This window comes from Manacus candei, unplaced genomic scaffold (assembly GCF_025592945.1).
Source record: "Manacus candei isolate 608988 ecotype Guabito, Panama unplaced genomic scaffold, ASM2559294v1 h1tg000049l, whole genome shotgun sequence".
NCBI lineage: Eukaryota > Metazoa > Chordata > Aves > Passeriformes > Pipridae > Manacus > Manacus candei.
In genome coordinates, this window is record NW_026138097.1 from 4,697,652 (window position 1) to 4,722,355 (window position 24,704).

The 24,704-nt window shown below is 36.0% G+C and overlaps 1 protein-coding gene across 50 annotated transcripts in view; it reads left to right on the forward strand.

The window, feature by feature from the left end:
- TNS3 (tensin 3) overlaps positions 1–24,704 on the forward strand; it is a 225,684-nt gene that overhangs the window by 123,804 nt on the left and 77,176 nt on the right. For all 50 annotated transcript variants that reach the window (XR_007906517.1, XM_051798814.1, XM_051798818.1 and 47 more), the window contains 7 exons: positions 443–526; positions 3,717–3,829; positions 5,525–5,585; positions 5,762–5,834; positions 9,885–10,014; positions 10,991–11,056; positions 13,740–13,844. Coding sequence is in view for 49 of the 50 variants with exons in the window: in XM_051798814.1 (XP_051654774.1) it covers positions 443–526; positions 3,717–3,829; positions 5,525–5,585; positions 5,762–5,834; positions 9,885–10,014; positions 10,991–11,056; positions 13,740–13,844 (632 nt within the window). In the remaining variant the exon portion in view is untranslated. The remainder of the gene's footprint in view (positions 1–442; positions 527–3,716; positions 3,830–5,524; positions 5,586–5,761; positions 5,835–9,884; positions 10,015–10,990; positions 11,057–13,739; positions 13,845–24,704) is intronic.

Here is a 24,704-nt window from a genome sequence, read left to right on the forward strand (position 1 = left end):
GCTAACTGGGTACTATAGTTCTTTTTGAAAAAGAGAATAAATTTTTATTTTGTACAGAAAAGCCCCCAGTGGCACTGGGAGGAAATTATGGCAAGTATCCTTCTTTGGGAGCTTGAGCTGCTTGGCTTTGCCCAAGTTCGTTACATTATGACTTTAATATATTCATGTTGCATGTATGCCATCCAGTTAGTTGAATAAGAGTGTAGGTGCTTTGCCTAAGGAAGGAAACTGCCTTAACGTGTCGAATGAGAAGGTGTCAGTGGAAAAAATGTTGTTCACAATGTCCAAAGTGCTGAAGTTGCTAGTTAGGTGCTTCTTTTTTTCCTTACTTCCCTCCTTTTTGTCTTTCAAATATTTTTGCATATTTCAAGCAGTAACCTGATGAATTTCCAAGAAAACACCAAGACAAAATAACATGATATCTGTGTCTCTCTTTTGACAGCGCTGATCAGGCTCTAGACAGATTTGCTATGAAGAAATTCTTTGATGATAAAGTTTCAGCTTTAATGCAGCCATCCCAAAGAAGGTATTCAATTTGCTTCTGATTCATACCAATAAGAAATGTCATCATTATCTTCTACTCCCATCCCTTACTCCCTCCTGTGCTATGTGAAGACTATTTCCACAAGATCCTCCGATGCTTCCTGAACTCTTAGCACTTTATCTTATGTTAATATTCCTTGATTGATGAGATGTCTCCTTCAGATCCTTCATGTAGACCAAGACAGATAAGACCTTTTGTACCACACTGTTATCTGAGTTCTTAACTGTATTGTTTGTTAATAAAGAGATGTCACAATCTGTTTCTTGATTCTTCCAAGATAATAATAAACTCATTGTGACATAAATGATGTGTATGGAATGTGTGCTGATTAGTGTGCAATAAGGATCTTAGTAATACTTGTTTAGAGGATCTACAGATTACGCATTTGCCCCATCTCCATGCTAGTAAATGTTTGTCAAAGCAGGCATTATTCATTATGTCTATCTGGATGTGTTACCTTTTCAGTCTGTCTAAATAAAGTTGAGTTAGGACTCAAAGTAATAAAGCATTTTGGAAAGCGAATAGATCTGGAGTTTGCTGTTTACCTTGTTTTGATGAGAGGTAATGAAGGATTCAGTACCAGAAGAGACTGATATCCATCAGAGTAATTGTGATATAGGTGAATCTTCTTTTAGAAATATAAAATATCAACTGGATTTGATTTGGTAATTACTGTTCATTTATTTTTGTATTAATCCACATGTATGCAGTAGGTTTTTTAGAAGTTGTTTAAAGTATAAGCCTTTGCTAGTAATTAAAGCAGAAAAATCAGTAGTAACAACTAGAGTAAGGCATTTAGTTTTGTTATCTCTAAATAAGAAAAATTTTTCTGTTAGTTTTTGAACCTATTTGGTGGCTTGCACAGCTATTTTTAACTTGAAAAATAGTAACACAACATTCTATTAGACTTGAAATAAACTTTTCATAACTAGAAGTTTACTGGCCTTTTTTGGTTTTAGTTTTGTTTGCATATATGTGTATTGCATTTTAATAATTAGAATTTGAGAATGCTGCCTACCACAAAGAGAAGTGTGAACCATAGCAGCAAAAGGGAATAGATGTTGTTAATCTTCCCATCAAGAAGCCTCATGCAGCAGGCATATTTCAGTGAGAGCCAGGAACCCTCACAGCAGCCTGTGAATTGTGCATCAGGGTAGGTTTTTCAACCATGTTGACAGGAAGCTTCAATAGCCACTAACTTAAGTGATCTGTATGTGAGTCCTAAAGCTAGCAATTAAATAGATGTAAATAGTTGCATTTATCTTTTCCTACCCTCTTCAAGGACACTTGCTTAATTAATTCTTCTGGGGGGGGCAAGGGAGAGGGTCTCAGAGATACTCAGTTCACCTCTTGACTGATGTGATTTATATCTTTGCTCAGCAGTACTGAACTTGAGCTGGTCTTACTATCTTCCAGACACATACACTTACAGACACTTTATTTTGGAGAGTTATTTCCCATGAGAACAGAGGATGTTCTCCAAACCATTGGTCAGAACCATTCTCCTCCTGAATATTGCCTCTCCTACCTTTGCCTGGCCTGCCAGTGGCTACTAATCCTATTTCAGGGAAAACCAATTCTAATATTTTTTGGATAATTTTATAACCCTTTTTTTGTTCCTGTTCTGATCAGTGAATGGCCCGAATCACCTTTTTAATATGCTTTTTCTCTGAAACCGTTCCTGGGTAATTAATTAGTGATGTCCTTGTTAAAATCCAGCTGACATATAAATGGATATAGCTTAGGTGGATCTCCACATGATAAAATATGAAAATACATCCGTTAATTGTATTTCGAAAACTTTTCACCAGTAAGTTTTGTCCAGATAAATTGTGACCATTAAGTGCATCAGTCCTAAAAATATCACTCAGCTTTTCCCCACTGCTGTAACAGTGACAAGAAAAGTAACTATAGACCACATCTCCTAGTCTAAATCCATTCTGACAATACTTAAAATGGACACTTACTCTCAGATAAGCAGTTGAAGATTTGCCTGAAGAAGACATGCAGATACATACCCTTCATATGAAAAAAATTTCTCATAAACTTTCAGGATAGATCTTTGAGAAAGGCTTTCAAAAATTCAGTCAAATTTTTGGAATAATTAAAAGCAGGTAGTGGTAGAGAGCAAACGTTCAGACAAAACATTTTACTGCACTGTTTTTTTGTTTAGGTGTGACAGTTTGTAGATTTGTGCTTTTGATGTACCAAATACTTTCAGAATACCTTTCTGAAGGAGGAAACCAAAAAGAAAAGTTGCCTTTACTTAACATTTCAAAATAAATTGAGCTTTGCTAGCACTCTATAAAATGAAATCTATTTGAAACAACCACAACCCCTATTCTGGTGTAGTAAAGCTGTTGTTATTGGGCAGAATATCTTTAGTTGTGCAGTATGAGTTCAGTTAATGAGATCTGTGGATAAAGGGGGAAAAAGAGGTGATTTTTCTTTCTTTTATACATTCCTGAGAATAATGTTAAAAGATGATCATCTCATAGGCATGGAAGAAAAAGTGACTCAAATAGAGTAGAAAAATCAGAGACCGATTTCCATTGGTTATTTAAGGAAATAAGAGGAATTTGTTTAATGTACACTTCAGTGATATTCACTTGCATGTATTTGCTCATGAGCTTGTGACTAAACCAGGTGTTAAATAGCAGAAATAAAATGACTTTCATATTGCTATGGTAATTTTCCTCTGTTTTGTGCTGAATGAGATAACTTCTCATTATGAAGATGTCATTGGACTGCATTGCTGATAATGCTAAGATTCCTGACGGGGCACTTCTTGCTCTTTTTTTAATGAAGTGAACTTCACTGTAAATGGAGTAGGACCCATATCATACTGCTGTGAAAGCTATTTAAGACCTGCACTTGCAACTAGGAATGTGTACCAAAACAATTGACTTTACTGTATCTTCTAGTTGTTTTCTTATTAGAGTAGTGATGTAAATAACTAAAATGAAGATATCAACAACAGAAATACAACAGCCATGCATTTAATAAAGTGGTAAAGTCTTTTAATGCTGTTTTGTGAGGATTATTATTCTGGAGTTATGTGCCATGTCACAATGCTATTCATTATTCATGATCTAGAAATATCAATGTGTAAATAATGTATTTCCCTGATATTACTACTTTCATTTAATTCAGATAAATTTTGTATTTTTAGATACGTGCAATTCTTAAGTGGCCTTCTATCTGGATCTGTGAAAATGAATGCAACCCCTCTTTTCCTGCACTATGTTATTCTTCATGGCATCCCAACCTTAGATGCTGGGGGAGGTAAATTACCTAACTTTTCCTATTCAGGTATAGGATTAAAGTCTTGTTTAATTTTGGAGCTTTGGAGAAAGCCTGCATGAATCTCAAAGTAGAGTTAACATCTTCTTGATATCCATCCAAATATTTCCAATAATGAAACCAGAAGAGAAACATCCTAAGAGTAGGAATTGGAGCAGGTCAAATGAATTTCATGTTCTCTCTTAAATGAAGAGTTGATGCTATTCATGTCTGCCTAGTTTTTGAACAGTTGTGAGCCCTGTTACTGCAAAAGATCTGAGAACCTTGTCAGGTTTCACAATGATTTCCTCTTTGTTTAGGAAATAATTGTAAATATAATTTCTTTTCTGTTTTGAGATTGGATTTTCTGTGGAAAAGCTGTTTGGCTATGGTGTGCTTACAGAATTACAGAGTCACAGAATCATTTAGGTTTGAAAAGGCCTCCAAGATCATTGAGTCCAATCTTCGACCAATCATTACCTTGTCAACTAGACCATGGCACTAAGTGCCACATCCAGTTTCTTGAACACCTCCAGAAATGGTGATTCTGCTACCTCCTTGGACAGTCTGTTCCAATGCTTAACAACCCTTTCCATGAAGAGATTCTTCCTGATGTCCAACCTGAACCTTCCCTGGTGCAGCTTGAGGCTGTGTGTTCTTGTCCTGTCACTAGTTGCCTGGGAGAAGAGGCTGACCTCGGTACAACCTCCTTTCAGGTAGTTGTAGAGAGTGAGGTCTCCCCTTCTTTTCTCCAGGCTAAACACCCCCAGTTCCCTCAGCCGCTCCTCATATGACTTACTTTCTAGACCCTTCACCAGCTTCATTGCCCTTTTCTGGACACACTCCAGCGACTCAGTATCTTTCTTGAAGTGAGGGGCCCAGAACTGGACGTAATACTTGAGGTGTGGCCTCACCAGTACTTCTAAGGTGGCTTGCTATACTAAGTGGCTTTAAAATTAAAATGATAAGATACAGTGCTAGAGCACAGTAAAAGAATCCAATTCTAGTAGTTGGACTTGATGACCTTAAAGGTTTTTTCCAACCCTAACGATTTATGATTCTATAACAGTTCTATGAATCTGTATTTTTATTATCTGAGAGTTAAATAGCACTGGTCTTTTTAAAATATTATCAACATGAATTTACAATGATTCATTGTCAATGTTGTTCAGTCTGGTTTTATTTCTAAAATAACTGTTTCAATAAAGTCAGGGTATTGTTTGTTCAAGTAAGAAATTTAAGGGCCTTATTAGTTTTGAAACGAAACTGTAGATCAAATATTTTGTTTAATTTTGAAAATGCTTTTTATTTTTTGGGGAGGTGGCTGGTTTTGTTTTGGCCATTGTCTTACTTCCTTAATAATTTTATTTTCTTGCAGAATTTGTCTTACTTCCTTAATAATTTTATTTTCTTGCAGAATTTGTTTCTCTCCTTACCAGAATCCTTTAAAATCCTAATATCCAATTCAGAACTAGTCTGGAGATCAGGAAAAAGTATATTTGTCATAAAATAAAATACTTTTTTAGGGGCAAATGAATCTATCAAAGCAAATTTTGCTTTGAAGGATATTTTTACAGTCAACATTGCACCACTTGTGTGCCGCTTTGCTCAGTCTGGATGTGCATGAAGCTTTCTAGTTGTAATTGTTTTTCTGTATCTAAATATTACTAAACAGTCTTTCTGTTGACTTCTTTTCAGCTTGTCGGCCTTTTCTGAAGTTATACCAGGCTATGCAACCAGTTTATACATCTGGAATATAGTAAGTTTAAAACATTTCCCATTACATTTGAATTTAGGTTTTAATTTTCATAATTGCAGAATTACAGTCTTTTTTTGTTGTTGTTGGTTTTTTGTTGTTGTTGTTTGGTTTTTTTGTTTTTGTTTTTGTCTCTTTAAACCATGTATTTTATTCTTCTTTTCTCTCCTGTTGAGTAGTATAGGGTCAGAAAATCAAAACCGAATCTGCATTGCTATAGACCCTGCCCAGCTTTTGAAGGGAGATATTATGGTAAGCTAATTGTATGGAATGAAAATGTGTCATTTAGTTTCCAGTCTCTGACCTGTTTTGTGTTCTTGTAAAAAAATTATTTGAGGAAATGCTTGGAGATACTACAAAATACATTATTAAGTTAAGTCAGTCATCATCTTTGAGTTTCATGGGAATCAAAATTCTTCTAAAACTCAAAACTAGAAGGTTTTTTAGGAGCCGAAACGACTGCTTTCAGCATTCCCATTTCATAGCATCACCAAGTCCAGTAAGGCCTGTATTGTTATTTTCTTCTTAAAGATTACTTTGGGGAGTATTTGTAGCTTGGCATTAAAATTTGTTTGTCCTATAATTTGGCAGACAGTGTGCAAGATTGTAAAACTGTATGTTGTAAAGAAAATACCAAAGTAATTTTAAATTGTTTTGGAACTCACAAAGGTGTGATACCCAACAAAAGCCTTCTGATTCTACAAGCACATGCAGTATTTAGAAGGCAATTTATATGTCCTAATATAGTGCATTGCAGCACTATAATTTTAAATCTCTCTGCTTTCTTTTTGATTGTCATATACAGTTAAGTCCAGAGAAAGCAAAGAAAAATAGCTACTGTGCCTTTCAAGTTGTTAAACTAAAACATGTGTATTGAATGGTGGGGGGAAGCATTGTCAGAGAGTGTTCCTGGTCTATTGCTAGTAGGTTTCACAATGCTTTTTTATGTTATTGACTACTTTTGAGAAATGTTGGACCTAAATATAAGTGGGTCTGTCCTGGTTCCAGCCAGGACATGGTTAATTTTTGCAATAGCCTGGAGGGGCATGGCTAGGACCCGGAGGTTGTTCTATACCACCTCACCTCATTTTTTGGGGAGGGGGGAAGGGCTCCCTTCTGTGTTGGGTACTGTGGCAGAGGGTGGGTGGGTGAGCAATCCTGTGAATCATTTGGGTTTTTTTTCTTGTCATTAGTATTGTTGCTGATACTGTTTGTTTTACTATCCCATTGCTGTTTCCAGTAAATTGTTTTTATCTCAACCTGTGATCTTTGTTTTTTGTACCTCCAATTCTTCTCTCCAGTCTGCCCCAGGGGGAGGGGGAGGGATCGAACCATGTGTGGTTTGCAGTGTTTCAGTGGGAGCACTGAAGTGGAGAGTACCATTCCTAAACCACCACAGGGTCCTTAGTATCAGATTCTTATTTTCATCTTCCCTCCCCCATTCAGTTTGAAATAGTGTTCTTTCTTTCTTTCACTGAAAAATGGAGAAACAATTTTTAAATATACTTTTATAAATTGGCTTACTGTGGAGGTTTTGGACAGTTTCAAATTCAAACGTATTGGTGGACTGTTGGCGCCTAAGGAAGTGGAATATATAACAACAAAAATCAGTCTGAGATCCATTTAGTATCTCTCAAATGAGTTTCTTAGAATGAAAAAAGGGTACACAGCTTTTCAGTAATGCTTGCGTAATTTTAAAAGAGATCATCTTCATTTATCACATGCTATTATTTGAGCTAATTCTGAGGAAGTAACTGTCTTGTTCAGTATAGTAATATTTCCTAAACAAAGGCTTCACTTAAGTTTTGAATATTTTTTTATTATGTCTAAACAAAAGCATTAGTGGTATCAGACAAAAATAATAATCTCTAGGATGCTCCACCTCCAGTTCCAAAAGGTTTAACTACTTGAAGTGCATGGTTTAAAAAAAAGAAAAAAGGAAAAAAAATGTCCTTGCTTTAGAGAATTTAATACAATGTGAACAGCATTTGGTGAAACAGCACAGCTGTTGAAAAGCTGCACTGACATCTGTAAATGCATATAGGTATTTTCCAGCATATTATAGTGGCTTGCATAAATTCTGGATTATGGCATCAGAAGGTAGTGGAGTCAGAATTCAAAGTTACACTTAGACTTCATTGAAAGCTTACAATATGTTCTGATCACTAAAAGATATTTTCAGTATGTGCATATGGATCTATAATATTACTGATTGTAAGAGAGGACATATTTTCATAAACAAGTAAGTTAATTTTAAGATATACTAAGTTAATTTTAATCTTTAATTAAGTTTAATTTTAAATTAATCTATGTTAAAATTATCCAAGGCTGTTACTTTGAATTAGAAACTAGAAAGAAGGAGGAACTCCTTCTCTCATTCAGCATTTTTATGAACACAATTATGCAAAAGACAGTACATTGTAAATTCAGCAACTGTGCGAAGCCAACTCTTGACAAGCTGAAGTATAAAATGTATTGTTCAGGTATTTAGTTTTCTGTATCTTCAACAACTCTCATATGTGATCCACATGTAAAAATAGTATGATTGTTTGAACAGCTAAAGAAGTTAATGTTGTAATTTAAAAATTAAATTGTGGAGGAATGTATATAACTTCAAAGAAACTCTTTTCAAACTTCTTTTTGCTCACATCATATGATCAGTGGAATTATCACAGTTACTTCCACACCAATTCTACATTTTGGAGCAGGTTAGTTCTCGTGTCTCTCATCGGAGCTCTCTTAATTCCATTTTTGTCTATTTTTCACTTCTGGGCAAACTGTCAGTTTTCATTCTTTGTGATGTTTTGCTTTTACATTGAGTTGCTCAGTGTAGTGGAGAATGAGCATTTAGTTATTCTTGAATCAAGCAGTCAAACTTACTTTTACCTTACATTTTGGTAATTTAAGTAGTGAAGTAACAGTGGGAGTTGTGTTGGACTAAAAGGAAATAGATTCCTTCAATAGGCAGGGATCACAATGTTCACAGTGTACACAAAGTTTCTTTTGGTGCATGTAAAGCACTGTCTAAAATAAGAAGCAATTACTGTTTTATCTGGTATTGGCAATATGCTGTAGGGGGATTCTCTAAAAAAAAAATGAAAAAACAAACAACCTCCTCACTTTCAGATAAAATAATGATTACTTGCACAGAGAATCTCCCAGCCCTTACAAAGGATTAGGAATATGTAATTTGTGTAGAGAATACCATAAACCATCTCTGGTACATGGGCTGAAATATTTCAGTAGTTGTCCTATGTGCCATGTATATCCTGATTAACTTCTGGAATTTAAGACATCATGAGGTTACTATATGAAGGTCAGAGAACAAGGGCTTGTGTTAGAGTTTTCAAATCCTGTAGTGAGAAGAATTTCATAACTGTGTTTTAATCCCAACTTGCAGAAGTGTCCCTCTTAAACTCCTACATCTTTCTTCTGTTGCTTCATTTTGAATAACCACTATTTAGTTGTTTGGTATTTTCTATCTAGGACACTTTTCTTAGTCTACCTTTAATAAAAGTGATTTTTGTTGTCTTTTAATACATTTCATTAATATCTGCTTTATCATAAAGACCTGATATCATCAGGATAATATAATAAAATTTTCAGCCCTGTGACTATGATTACCAAAATTTTTATGTATTGTTCTTAGAATACACTGAGTGGCTTTGTATTACAGTTGACTCAGAGAATTAGTTGGTAAAATATCCATAGATTTAATCTTAGGGAAGATGGTGTTAGAGAATATTGTCTTTACTTTTACCTGCTGAAATTCATACTAGATATTTTTATAGAGTTTTGTGTCCTACGCAAGATATCAAAACTGCTACCAACTTCCTGCAGTAAAATAAAACAAAATACTGTCATCAGTAGAGTAGATTTTTTTAAAAGTCCTAAAATAGATGTAATCAGCTTGCAGGCTTGCTTCGAAAAACTCCTCATACTCTTCAGTTATTTTGAAATGGGTGTACTGAAATTCATTAATTTGGTACTGTGAAGAAGTCTGGATACAGGTCAGCATTTCAATATTATACTGCCAGGTATTGTGATTCTGAAACATAACCTACTGATCAGTGACTGATAGTAATGAAAACAGCAATTATTATTTCTTATACATCTAGAAATATCCTGCCTTGGGCCTCTGTAATTTTAAAAGATTGAATAATGTATACCCTTCTCGGTTCAACATCAGAGGTGTCTACAGTAAATTGCATTGTGGCTGCTTTAATTAGCAACTAATGCATACACACTTATTTGTTCCAATTTGTAAGAAATACCTCCTGACATGTTTCTTTTTATTTCTAGATGAAGTGTTATCACAAAAAATACCGTTCAGCTACTCGTGATGTGATTTTTCGCCTTCAGTTTCACACTGGAGCTATTCAAGGACATGGCCTGGTGTTTGGCAAAGAAGACTTGGACAATGCCAACAAAGGTACTTGTCTTCTGTGGTTGTTTGGATGTGTATGTGGATGGGGGTGCAGGTGTGTGCCTGTGCATGCGATGATCATCTTCAGCACACATTTTCAAAAAGATTACTGGTTGTTTTTTTTCCCTTCCTTATTTTTAGGGAGACTGCTTTGCGTTAGTTAACTTATAGTTAACTTATAGCACGTAACACAGATAAATACAAGAAAACACAGGTAAAGAAAGAAAAGCTCTTCAAGTGAGTCAACTTGTCAAAATACTCAGATTCTCCTACATAGTCCTTATCACCTTCTCTTACATTTATAAAAACAATACACCTTTGTTTAAATGGTGACACTGCTAGTCACCATTGAAAGAAATAAGATGATGAAAAAAGTCTGTTGCTGTGTTTGTGACATAGTTTGCTTGAGTATGGAGATCTTATAATATGCTTCAGAATATCCAAAAATGGAGATAAAGTTTTCAGACACACTTGAAAATTTTCCAAAATTATAACTTCAGAGTTTTATAAAAATAAAACATAAAAATGTTTATATGCAGGACTGTAACTCTCTCACACTATGTTACTAGCAAGCTAAAATCAAGCATATTGTCCCACATTCAACATATGGCTACACAGAAGTTTTGTGATCAAGTATTGCAGTTTAGCCAATATAGGAAACAATTTTAATTTTAGTGGATGTGTTCTTAAAAGCAAAACTCAGCCATGTATGTCTAGAGAGAGGGTTAGGAACTGTACATCTTTTCGGCTTTTGACTGTTCTTGAAAGTAAACAAAACTCCAACTGGCACTTATGTGGTCTTTTCTGGAGAACATATGGCACAAAGAATGTGATTTTTAAAAGCAAATCACTAAACTGCAAGTGAGAAGGGAAGAGTGATGAGGGTATGTGTATAGATAGCTATAGAGAATCCTGATTTCTGAGTGCTCTGAAACTACCCTCCTGGGAGACAACCTGCTGAAATCCTATCCTTTGTTTTCAGATGACCGTTTCCCGGATTACAGCAAAGTGGAATTAGTGTTTTCAGGAACTCCAGAAAAAATTCAAGGTGAGTATACAGAACTAAAAGTATACTTAGTTTGAAAATAGATAATACTGAAATACGTACTTAAAAAAAAATTCCAAATCTCTTGTAGGAAATCTGAAATTTGATTTTGTCATTAAAATATGCAATATAGTTACTCGTTTAAATTTGAAAAATTTAATGAAGACTCTGCATTTACATCAGCCTAGGAATGATCAGATTTTGTTTTAAAGCTATACCAGAACAGTTGCTGACAACTAATAGAAAACATTAGTGTGTCTGTATAAAACATGGATAGTATAGGTAGCTTGGCCCAGCATAAGTGACAGGAGTGGCCTATCCCATAACCCTTTTTGGATGTTGTCACAACTGATTATGTTTGCAGTACTGAAGTTTGGACTGTCTTCAGTTTAGCATAAAGAGATACAGTTACAGTTTTCTTGGAAATGCTTCTCCTTTGAAGTTGGCTTGTAGGATATATTCTGTATGGTTCCAGAATTCTGTTATAATATGTCAGAGATTATTTGATAATTATGACCTGCAGTAAGAACTTAAGATCATGCTCTATATCGCAATTTAATTCTGTTAATGAATGTGTTCTTAGTCATTTTATGGTGTCCCAAAAAGTATGGATTCTGCCTGAGATTGAATGAAAACCAAATACTCTTAACTGTATGTCTCATACATATTCCCATTCAGTGTCCTGTGAATTGCATGTTTTCCTTTTTTTTTTTCCCCCACCCTAGTTTAATAATTTAGAAACTTATGGCAGCAGCCAGTAGGAAGTTGGATTCTGTCCAACTGAACACAAAAATCTCAACCTGTTGGAAAGCTATGTAAGAAAAACAGTTTTATAAATAAATTTGTCTAGCTTGTTCTAAACATTTCTGGATAGTAAATGCTTGAAGAGAGGCCAGCTGACATATTTAAAAAAGGACCAAAATTTTTTCGAGTTTCCCTTCCTTAGATGGCAGATGAGAGGGTGTGGTCTTTTTAGTAGGCTTCAAGTTGTTGGAAAGTAATGTTCTAAGTAATTGGATATTTGTGTTCAGTTAGTGTCTTGGGGATTAACTGGTTGGGAAGAAGAGCTCACCTTGAAATATTTATTTACAATTTCTGCAAAATGACTTTTCCACATCTGGAAATATTACAGAATTACAGAATAACTACAGGGTATCTCTAGTCTATCCTCCTGCTGAAAGCAGGTTCATTTGTGAGATTGGACCAGGTTACTCAGAGCTTTGTCTAGTCAAATCATGACAACCTTCAATGTTGTCATTGATGGAGACATCACAACCTGAATGGGTGGGCTATTCCAATGTACAACTGTCCTAACAGTGGATTTATTTTTCCTTATATTGACTCTAAACTTATCTAGATTCAAATTTTGCCTGTTCCATATTGTCTTTCTGCCTTGCTCCCATCTGGCTCTATCTCCTCTATGGCCTTTCAGGGGCTGCTGTCAGGTCCCTGTCAAGACCATCTCATTTTCAGACTGAAGAAGCCCTGATCCCTCAGTTTTTCCTCACAGGGAGAGTATTTCCGTCCTGACCACCCTGGTCATGCTCCCCTGAACTTGCTTCACTTTATTCATATATTTCTTTTACTCTGTAGCTTGTAACTGGACATGGTATTCTAGAACATAACTAATTGTGATATAGTTTTAAAGAAAGAACGAGGTTGCCAAGAATGTAAGACCCCTAAATATTTAGTAATAAATTTCATCAATCTGCCTTGTGGCAAATGTCATCACAGAAACATTCTACAGGCGGCTTTTTCCAGCTTGTATGTAAAAGTATAGGACCGTAACATTCTTGTCCTTCTAATTTTAACTATGTTTTAAAAGTCACAGCATGTGCATAACACTGTTGCTTTAGAACAATTTACAGTAGGACTTGCTTCTGCAGACACAGTCGAAGAGTTGATAACTGAGAATTTCTTTGTTCCCTTATCTAGATAGAGGTGAAAAGACAGAAAGCCTGTTTGATTTGCATCAGTATCAAAGCCAAGTTCAAGGTCATGAGTTCTTGATGCCTGTGTTTTGCTTTTGAATCATTGTGACCACACCTAAATTCCTCACATTTAGAACCTGAATATTACTTTATGCTTTGTTAAGGGCACAAAAATATAGGTTACTGCTGAAAATTCCAGATAGGTTTCGCAGAACACACTTTAAAGCAGCAAAACACGTTGAAGGCAAGCTGCCCAGTCTCAGGTTCTGAAGAACTGGCACCTTGGGGGAACTGAAAAGGACACAGAGTCACAGTTTTCAGCTCTCCTTATTCATCTTTAATGATAAGTTACCTGGTATCAAAATAATAACCTGTAAAAAAAAGTCTAATTTTATAATTCCTTTAGTACCATCTCTTTATAGATACTTGTGGTTTCCTTCTCTCTTTGTTTTCGTTGTGTATGGCTGGGTGGGTCATCTGTGTTAGTTGTGTTTAGGAGTTGATCCAGATTATCAGACTACATCATAATCAAGAAGCTCAAGATAAAATTCTCTCTTAAACCATAAATTAAGCTTTTTTTAAACTGTTTTATTTAACCTTTCTTCCCTTATTACTGCTTCTTACATTTCAGAATATGATATTGCCATTTGGGGAGCAGACTTATGTCAGGCCACATACATACATCTGTGTGTGTGTATATTGTTACAAATGTGACTATGATAATTTTTGGTCTCAAACATATATTTATTTTTCAGGATGTGAACACTATCAGAATGATCATGGAATAATAGTTGATTACAATACCTCAGACCCACTAATACGCTGGGATTCCTATGAAAATATGAGCCCTGATGGGGAAGGTGAGTATTTAGTCACATGAGACCAAAGCAAAACTTTTTGCAACTGTTGCAGAGTGTTTGGAACGAGAAGGGAGATCTCATTTGCTTGAAGCTAATGCCATTTTACTGATGCGTTAAGCAGCTGTCTAATCTCCCCTATTTAGCGTTAGTGGCTCTAATTTAGGAAAGAAAGCAGTACTAGTTAAGAGAGATTCTAGTCAATGCATGGAATTGGACTGAGAAACAACTCATTGTAAAAGTTACTTTATTACTTGTAAATTTGCCTAAAGACTCTTTTTTGTTCTAAAGCTTGTAGTGGGAATCTTAACAGAATTTTAAGAACAACAAAATAATATGGTGAGTTTTTAGCTTTTGTTTTCAATGTTATCTGGAGTATTGCAGAAGGTGCACTAGACTGTTATGGATAAACAAACAACAAAGGATGTGGCTATTTGCATATCGCCCCTTGTAAATTTACCTATTTCCAAATTGCCCTTTTATTTCTTAGATTTTTTTTTTCTGTAATCTGCTGACAAATGTAGAAGACAAAAAGCTCCAGTAGCTGCCTTCAGATTCTGACTCCAGTGTGGATGATTTTCAGATGTTTTGCATGAGTGAATGCTGTGCTTTTAATGGATATAGTTTTCATGTAAGGACTCAGAATGTCACACCTGTGTCTGCACACCTCAGCACACATGCAAACCTTACATTGTTGCAAGTAAAAACATGAGACAAGGTACTGAATGGATGCCAAAGTTCTTGTTTTTACAACTCTCCTGTTCTGAAATGAGAGACAGACAAAGCTAGGATACTTAATTAGCTGATCTCTAGGTTCAGTTTCAGTCGGTTTTTATAATCTGAATTCAACATTGACCATCTAATGACCATATCAGTGAGAGTTTTAGGGGCGGAGTCATACTTGAAGCTTGACTTTTTTTCACTGCCTCACTCTCGTACAGGAGCATTTCCTAATGCACAGCAGACTCTAATTGCAGAAGACTAGGGGAATATAGAGAGTGTAAAGAGAAGAGTCATTTGGTGCTGGGGCAGGTAGAGCACTCCGTAAGGGAGTCATCAGAGCTTTTATAGTTGGATAAGACTGTATAGAGTAGAAGGAGTAACATCAGAGAGTGTGAATCTTGACTGGATGTCTTAATTTCTACCCAGGATATTTCCATATAATTTGTGATTCCTTTACCTCCCTCCATCTGCAATCCTTTTCCCTTTCCTTTGTATATACCTAGCCTTCACCAAGCAATGCATTGATATAAAATATTTTTTAATTGCTGAGATTGATTGGCTAGATGGATTTGACTTTCCCATTCTCATGCATTACATTGTAGGTAACTACATCAGTACAGAGAAGTGAAAACAGAGGTAAACGTGCAGGCAGCACTCTGTTGGAAGATACAGAACTGTATGCTGCTCATGTCTTCTAGAAGAGTTGATCAGAGACCATTCACAAGTACTATTAGCTTGTTTGCCTGTTGTTCAGAAGTCATATGTGCCACTTTAGCACATATGTGCTTTTATGTCTAATTTGTGTGCATGATACATTTCTAATTACCTGAGATAGAACAGAAATATAATGTTTTAGCATAGATACTGAGTTCATTGTGCATCTGCAAAGAAATCACTCAAGTTGAGCTAGAAAATATACCATAAGAATATGAGATGTATCCAGTTAATCTCTTCTCAAGTAACCGTTTAGGAAGCAGGCTGTTACCCTCTGATATTCAGCAATGGAATTGCAGGCAGAACAATTCCATTTGGCTCTGCATAAGCTGGGCAAAAGAACATGAAGGGCTAAAGCACATAGGGGACAAGTATATTTTTCTCTTAAGGATGAGGTCTGTTCTTAGCACAAATTTAAGCTTAGTCTGATGCTTGAGGTAAATACAGTGCAGTTAAGTCATCCTCTATGTAAGATTTCTAAACACTGGGGCAGGCTTCTCTTTATGGTTTGTGCAGATGTTCAGTGTCTCGCTTGTACATTAAAAAGGTGTATTGAGTCCTAGTTTTCACTGCAGGTGAGAGACCACTAAGAGGAGAGGCTGACTTCACATTCAGAAAGTGATCCAAGTCAAAAGCCCTTGAATCTGAAGCCTTTAGTTACAATCCTGAAGGCTGAGAGAGAATCTTTTCTGTATTTCAGAAAAGATTAAGGTGCAAGATGTGGTGCATTTGAAAGTGCATAACAGTGGTGGTATGCTTAAGGATCAGGGAAGTCTCATACAGAATGCCTGTTTCAGATCTACTTCACATTAAGTTAAACTCCTAGCTTTATGTAGGAACTGGTCTTCATGATTTTACTTGGACGTGTTTTCCCATAGGAATTTCAGTAGGAATCGTATGAGATGTTACTGTGACAGATGATTCCTATATTACAGTTATACACCTTTTTGTGAATTTAAAAAATGTAGGCCTATGAAATTTCTTTACAAGGAAGGCTACAAAGGAGCCTTGTGAAGTGAACAGAATTTACTTTGTAGGTATATTGTGTGTGGAATAGCTATTTCCAAGCTGATGTGTTTAAATAAAAAATTTAGAAGTGAACAAGAAAGCAGTATGTGTCTTTTGAAATCATACAACTATTTGGCCTTATTACCAAAAGAAAAAAAGACAAAAGGACATGATAAAAGAAAAATGTTCCCAAGGTCTCTTGGTTTGCTGGCATGATACAATATTACAGACAGAAGCAGTTGCCTTTAAATGATCTTGGACATTTTGTTAATAAGGTTATGTACATGTGTTGAATATAGCCAGGCTATGGATAGTTTGCTGTCTGAATTTAGTTCCTTATCCTTCATTCTTAACATTCTTAAGGAATTTTGACAGTTAGAAAGCACTAAATTATTTGTGTTTCTTCTCATAAACACTGTTTCTATTCAGATCCCTTGGGAAGTGGTCCTCCATAATAGACTGAAAATTATATTAAGTTTCTAATTCTCAGTTTGTATCAGATTTCCTCCTCCTTGACAGAGAATACTGTGACACTGATTTAAAAGTATGCAGTCACATGTTGGATTTGTAATCACAAGAATTGGGTCTTCCAACTGCCATGTAGAACTCTAACATAATTGCCATTGCTTTTCCTGTGGTTTTGAAGTCAGGAAGGATTTTGTGGTATGAAGGAACAGGAACTGCTTTTGATCTTGCTGAGTACTCTTACTTTATTCTTTAAAGCATCACTTACCATACAGTAGATGTGTATGGATTTACAAAAGGTCGCTCATTTGCTACAAAATAGCAAGTTGACCACAAAGATATAATACCTGTAGCCACACATGTGTAGTGTCTTCTAATACCAAAATCTCCATTACCAAATGACAAATAATTTTGAAAAAAGCTTCCCAGAGGGATGCGGTAAATGATAAAGGTTTTTCTCTTTTGTCGAGGGTTCTTTTTAGTTCTCACTGATAATTTTCAGCATTATTGGTATAGTGCATAAGAGATACTGTTAAACACTTACCTCCTGATGAAAGTGCAAGTCTTCTTTTGGAAGGTGGAAACCATCAGTTTGTGCGGAGCCCACAGGTGGATCCTGGTACAAGCCTAGGCTCTGAGGTGTTCTAAAAATAAAATCAGATTAAAAAAATATTAAAATAAAAAGATATTAAAATAATAATTAAACGTATTGCCAAAGAGCAGAAATTAATTTAAATGATTTGATTATGTAATAGTAATCATGATAACATGCTAAAATTATTCTAGAGAGAACATGCCATTTGTGTTTGCAACATTCAGTTGGTTGAGATACGGGATTTATTTGTTTTTAAATAAAACTGGTTAACCCAAAGTTTACTGGTTAGCCAAAATAGTGTTTGAATTCAGCGGACTGGCAGCAGAAATGCACCTGGTTCTTGTTCAGTGTTCCGTTTTAAGACATATTGCTTATTTTAACAACCACTAAGTCCCTCTGCACTCTTTTGTCTTCCAGCTCTACAATCTGTGGAAAGAAAAGCACATGTGCACTGTTAGAAATTGCTTAAAATGACAAGAGAATTACTTTTAAGTAATTTATAAGGCAGGAACTTAAGATACTTAAGTATCTTTCTCAACAAAACCTCGCTATTTGTTTCCTAGCAAACTATGTTTGCTTGCTTAATAGTGTTTGATAATTAGAAAAGAAACAGCTTTGGCAACAAAAAGATGTTTATAATTTAAGCCAAATAGGGTAGGCTGAGTGAATCCAAATTCCTGTATCTCAAGAATGTTGCTTTACAAATTCTCTAACCTTCTGTAACTGTAATCAGCAACAATCAGTAAAAAATTATCAATTATTTATAAACTGGTTTGTTCCTGCTCTTTTTCTTTTCATAAAGAATAGTATCTGAGAAGTGTCTCCGTGTAGGCAATAGCTAACATTCTGGTATGCAACCATGTCATGTGATGAGATGGGATGTTTGACTTTTATTGAAATTTTCTTCTCCTCTTCAGCCAAAGTAAATAGCTATTCAGTGGGGAGGTGCCTTCACGTGTAGTTAAACTCTTGTTTTTCCCAGAGGGCCCCTTCAGTATTGCAAAACTCAAGGGCTGAGGCAAAACTGCTTGGCTTTGGTACCTTAACAGGAATGCAGATGACTACCTAAGAAAACAGCAGCTTTTATGCCATTTCTGATGAGTGAAGCTGAAGGATAAATTGGTGCTGAATAAATGGTAATTCCAGCTTGTAGTCACCAGTTGGCTGCAATATTCTTTGAGACAAAGAGATTTGATAGAAGGTAAGGATGAAAAAGTGGCCTCCAGCAATTTCCCTCTGTCTGTCAGAGAAAATAGACACCCCTATAGAAGACAGAAACACTTACACTGTAAAATGCTGCCAGCCTGAAACAGTATCTGAAATGCCTTGGAGTGTCTGTCTTTAATTGATTTTTCTCTGAGGAAACTTAAGTCTTTTGTTTCTTGAAGCTCTGTATGTTCCTTTTTTAAAAACATATATAATGTAAAACTGGTTAGTCCACTTAATCATGAAGGTGACAATGAGCTGAAGAAAAAATAATATAAAATGGTATGTTTTCTTATGTATGTTAACGCTATTGAATGCAAACACAAGGTTTCATTTCTAAGTGTGCAGCAATAGTCAATTCTCTTTCTTTTCTTCCATTAATACAGCATTAATTGTAAAAGAACTGTGGCTTAAATTTTTTGTTAGCTCAGTATGTTAGGGAGTAAATATAAGTTCACACAGGTGTTTTCAACATTGTGCTTGATAAGCTAAGATTGCTCTGGACTATATTTGCTCTGGACTCTCATTTTCATGTTTTGGGGATTTGGGATTTTTGGTTGTGTTTGGTGTGGGTTTTTTGTTGTGTGTTTTGGGTTTGGGGTTTTTTTGTCTCTTTTTTTTTTGTTTGTTGGCTTGGTTTGTGTTGTGTTTTTTTCTTTTTTTTTTTTCTTTATTTTGTTACCAAAAAGAAATTTATTATAATATTTTGGATAGGTCAGATAAGAGCCAACCGTTAAGTGCAACCAGGGGCCAGACTTTCAGGGGATTTACTGATTTAAAGTGACTTTTTTGGCTCTTTTAAAAGAATATCTCTTTTACTGAATACTTCTTTGAAAGTCTGGAGTATTTGCTTAAGTGCTAAGCTGAGTTCCAGAACTTGGCCTGTCCAGTTATACTGAAAGCTATTTTTTACCTATTACCCAAACATGTAACTGTACTGATAAGGCAGTATCTGAAGTGAGGAATTATGTGCATTTTACTTAGGGCCCTGGGACATTGATTTTCCTAGGTACCATTTTTCAGTGCTGCTGAGTTTAAACTTCTCTCAAATAAAAACAGAATCCATCCAACAATCCCTCTGGCCAAGAGCCAGAGAGGAATAGTTATAACTAACCTAAATAATGAAAGTCTTATGTTTGAAGACAAGAACAGAAGCAGGATCTCATGGGCATTTACCCTAGGCACCTGGTTTTTTCCATGTGCCTCTAACTACCTGTACTTCCATTTTTGGGTACCCTTGCCTCCACACCTCCTAGTATCAATGTCTTTAACAGTGCACAGGTTTATTTGAAGCACAGGTTGCACCTGTCAATTCCTTTCAAAGCTACTGCAGAGCCAACTATTTGCTTTTTTAAAAAAGCATTTTAATGTCTTCCAATTTATTTCTGTCCTGTGTCAGTAATAAGCACTGTTGTTATCCCGAGGATTTATTCACTAGCCCTTTGCCAAAAGCTTTTGTTACACTTTTAGACCGAAAGACCACAGGGTGAAATTTGAGTGGTTTAATAGATGTTTAAGGTAGTTAATGGTACATTCAAATATCTTTTGCTGTTGTATTTTTGTAAGAGTATGCAAAGGACTTCTCTCTTCAGCAGAGGAAGATTCAGACAGTAGAAACTAGGAGGAAGGCAACAAATGCTAGCACAGTCTAGCGTTATCTTAGGGATCATGTAATGCTGCTTTTTCAACCAAGTCTATCTTTGCCCAGGTTATATGCATTTATGAGCAGGCCTGCATTTACCTTTTAACACGTTCTTGTTTCTTAGTCATGTCGACTACAATCTATGGTTGTTAATATTGTTAATTTAAACACTAATGTCCAAATCAATATCTCTCTCCTTCTCTGTACAGATATGACAGTAGAAGCCTCTTTGCCAAATCTTACAACCTGCTTAATGGACCAGGTTGAATAAAAAGTTCTGAAAGGCAAACCTCTGCCACAGTTGCTTTCTTCTCTGCACCCACTTCCTGAACAATTCTTCTTCTTTCTTGTGAAGGCAATAGGGCACCCCACCTGGTTAGCTTCATTAGGCAAGGAAAAATAACTTTCATGATGGTGTAGGTATTGGGTATATTTTTTTATTGGATATATTTTAACACCTGACTTGCTTGGGAATAAAGCATTGGAGATTAAAAGTGTAACTGGAAGAAATAAACCAAAATGCAAATTAGGATTTGGTGCTTGTTTGTTCTGTGACTTTCCTAAGACCAGAAAGAGAAGCATTTAAGTCCTGTCTCTGTGTCTGCACCAAAGCTTGCATACACTGAACTACCTTGCGCATCATATATATATGAGTGTTGAGTCCAGTAACCAAAGAAAATGTGAAGGGCATAATCAGTCATGGCGCCATTTGCACATGATGTTAGAGGTCATAAAATCATTGCATGTGCATGAATGCACTTGTGAGTTATGATGCCGAATTAGTTATAATTGTTGAATGACAAATCTCTGGGAAGACTTACAAAACAACAGACAGCATGAAACTGGTTGGAGTTTTCTTGGGGTTTTTTAGGCCACCATGAAGCAATAGCAATCTTCTTTTTGGTAAATCCTGAAGTAATCATATTGTTCTACCCTTTAGCTGGTCTTTCAACATCACGTACCTTGCCTTTTTTGACTAGATTTCTTTCCATTGACTCTTTCCTCTTGGTCCTGCTTCAGGATTTCAGCTAACCACTGCACCACTCCCTTCATAAGAAGACTAATGATTTTGTGGTGTGACGTTCACCCTTTTCTGCCCATTGGCAAACACGTTCTGTTGATTAGAAAGGCCTGATGAATTTCTGCTTACAGCTTGTGCAAAATGTGGTTTTTTGTTATGAAGGTGGCTTGTTATGAAGGTGGATCAGGTAGGCTTGGTTCTATGTCACGCGTTGGTTTTGAAGGAGGGCTCTTCCAGCAAATTTGGCATGCTGGGATTTATTTGGATTATCCTGTAACTGTCTCATTTGTTCAGTATGGCACACAGGTTAATTAAGCATATGTGCTAAGTTTCTGCCATTTAATATATACAGCAGATACTGAAGAACTGAGAACTTTTCATGGAAAGGTTTCTGCAGCAAACATCTTCTGCAAATAGTGGTTCTCTTTAGTGAACCACAGAGAGGTTTTTTTTCCCCTTTGCATGTATTTTCAAGGTGGTATTAGTACTTGCATAACCACTTAATATATGTGCTGGTGGTTTTTTTCCTGACTTCGGAAAAGAGCATCATAAAAGACTAGTCCTTCTGAGTCCCACGACTTTATACTTCAGTGTCTCAGTTTTGAAGAGCTACCTGTCTCTCAAGTAGTACAGGCTAGATATTGTTTCTCTTATCTTATTCTGGACCTTGAAGAATGTTTCCTAATCTGTTAACCATTTGAGAGACTTGCTAAACCTCTGAAGCTCATCTTAGGCTTCTGGTGTCAAGATATTCCATGTCTCCCTTTCAGTAAATACATGTAAAATATTCTTTGTATGAAGAATATTTGTTTCTAAGTCATTTAGGTACAATATAAATTTTCCACTAAATACACATAACTTATTGTGTTAGTATATGCTTGTATTGAACATGTGTAGATCATCTTCAAGTACTTTTTTTTGAGAAAAGTAAATACTATAATTATCATCATATAAGCTTACTATATATTGCTTCTGCTATTGCTGTAATACTTGAAAATAACTCACGAGTCTCTTGAGTTCCAGTGCAAAACTTTTTAAGTTCAACAAGCAAATTAGGAAATCAAAAAGTTCTGCTAAATGTATCTGTGCCTTTACTTCCCTTTTCGATATGTGGACCTGTTTAGAAACACCTAAAGATCAATTTATTGAAGGTGCCATAGCGTGGTGGAGCAATTTTATTAATAATGGCAATATTGTGAAATTACACATTCCATACTTAACAGAAAGAGGAAATTAACTATGTTGACCTTTTTGATGGCCCCTTTAAGCCTTTTTGTTTTATACTGTAGTCCTGTACAGTTTTCAGCAACCAGTGTTTTTCCACTATTTTACACTTAATGAGCATAACAAATTCTTGCTGAAAGCCTAGCAGTATAGTAAGAGAAATGCCCAATTCACCGTGTGTGTGCTGTTCCAGCTGTAAGGAAGAATAATCATGAATTGTAAACCTCAACATTTGGAGTATACACTTGCAAATTAATGAAGTGTTCCTGAAGATGGGCTTTAGTTTTGATATGAATGAAGGGAAGTAGTTTCATGTAGTTCAGTGACGTTGAAATGCCTTAAACTTTACTTAGTATTTTGTACTTGTGGCAGTGTTTCTCTACTGTGATGTTTTGTTGTTCTTTTGCTGGTTATCCAAACACAAGGTACTTTAAGTTAAGTTTTTGCTTAAAATGACTGAGAAAAGTTTGTAGAAGTAGAATCAAAATGACAAAATAGCTTCTGTATATTGGGTTGCAGTAGTAAATGTAGCAGTCTGTTCTTTGTACTCTGGGTCATGGCACAGGTATTATTTTCTTTTGATCCCAGGTGGGCAAAAGTGGGATGTTATATTAAAGTAGTATTCTAAGGGTGAGTCTGTGCTGACTGGCTCTGCCTCTGTTCCATATTGGCTGGACAGCAGCCAGCCTCTGGTCTAGAAGCTTGTGCTTTGTGAAGCACATTTTCTTGCTCCAGTGTACTTGTAAAACCATTAAAGTACAAATGTGATCCTTTTGAATGTTTGGGAAATACACCTATAAAGTAAGATACACAGGTATCCCCAGAAATGCCAAGGCAGTGGAAAGAATTCAGAAGTTTATTTAGAAGTCCAGAACACGAGAAACTTACAAATACCTGACAGTGCTATTTAAGCAAAAGGCCCCAGGGAGAAAAACACAACTTTGTGTGCTTTATGTCTTTTATCAGAGTTCTGACTTGTTTCATGTGAAACCATTTACTGATTTGCAAGAACAGAAACACTTGAACCAAAAAGTGTATGTTTTCTCATTTAGGTTTGAACTTCTAACTCTTACATTAACAATGAACAGGTAGATTTATTTTTAGGATACAAGAGCCACTTTTATCCATTGTTCAACTGAGAAGTCATTCAACTGAGAAGTCATTCAAGTGCTGGCAGTCCCTGAAATAGAAAATGAGCGTTGTCCAGGGCCACAGCTGTCTGGTGGTGATGCACACATACATTTGGAATAACGTTTAGAGCAAAGTTTTGTGAGCTGCTGTGTGGTGAGGTACAGCTGTTATTAAAGGAGGAACTAAAGAGTTCACTCTCCCCTAGTTTGAGGTGAGTCATCCCAAAAACAGAGAAGGCAAAGCCTGCTGGAGTCTGGGAGCTTGAGAGCACTAGCTGATTGTTCAGTGCAGGAGAACAAGTTTTTCTAGCAGCTGTTTGTTTTAGGAAAAAAGATGCCAGAAACTCACATAGCTTCGTTTGGATTTTGAAACAATCTGTGAAAAGAACCACTGTAAGGAAATTGCTTGTAGACTGAATTACCTTTTTAACCAACACATTTCCATTTCTCCTTGGCTGCAGTAGTTCGGATTTCATTGAACTTGATTGTCCCCCTTGTGTTCACATTTTCATTTGCTTTTTCTGGCTGATACAAGTCTCATGCTTCTTTAGCAAGACCATTTACCTCCAGGAGCAGGAACAGCAGGTGCAGTTCAAACAGTGGGAGTAGAGGCATTTCTGGCCTTTTAAAGCTAGGGGGTTTTACCCTAACTTTGACTTTCCTCTGGGCATAGTTTTGCTTAGAGAAAATTAGTTGATTTAAATGAGCTACTGATTAACTATTGCAGAAAGTTCCTGATTGTGCCTAGTAAAGAGATAAGAAGCTTTGTTGCGGTTCGAGAGCTGGAAATACAAACCACACGTATTTCTGTATGGAAAATATAGGAAATATACAGAAAGAGCTCACAAGGAATGAAGGCCTGTCTTTGTTAGGGAGGGAGAAAGGAAAGGAAAGCACACAGAAAAAGATTTAACTTTGATGGAATGCAACTCTGGACTTGTCCAGTTTGCCTGAAGGTAAAAATATTTATTTATGAGGTTGAAAAAAATAATCCAGATCTTCTGTAATGTTTCCTGCTGCAACATGAACAAGGGTACAGTTTGCAAAGGTTTGTGTATTTGCAGCCATCCTGTTTTTGTTCAGGAGGACTGAATCAGAACAGCTCTTGCTGAACTTGTGGTATATGAGTTTACCT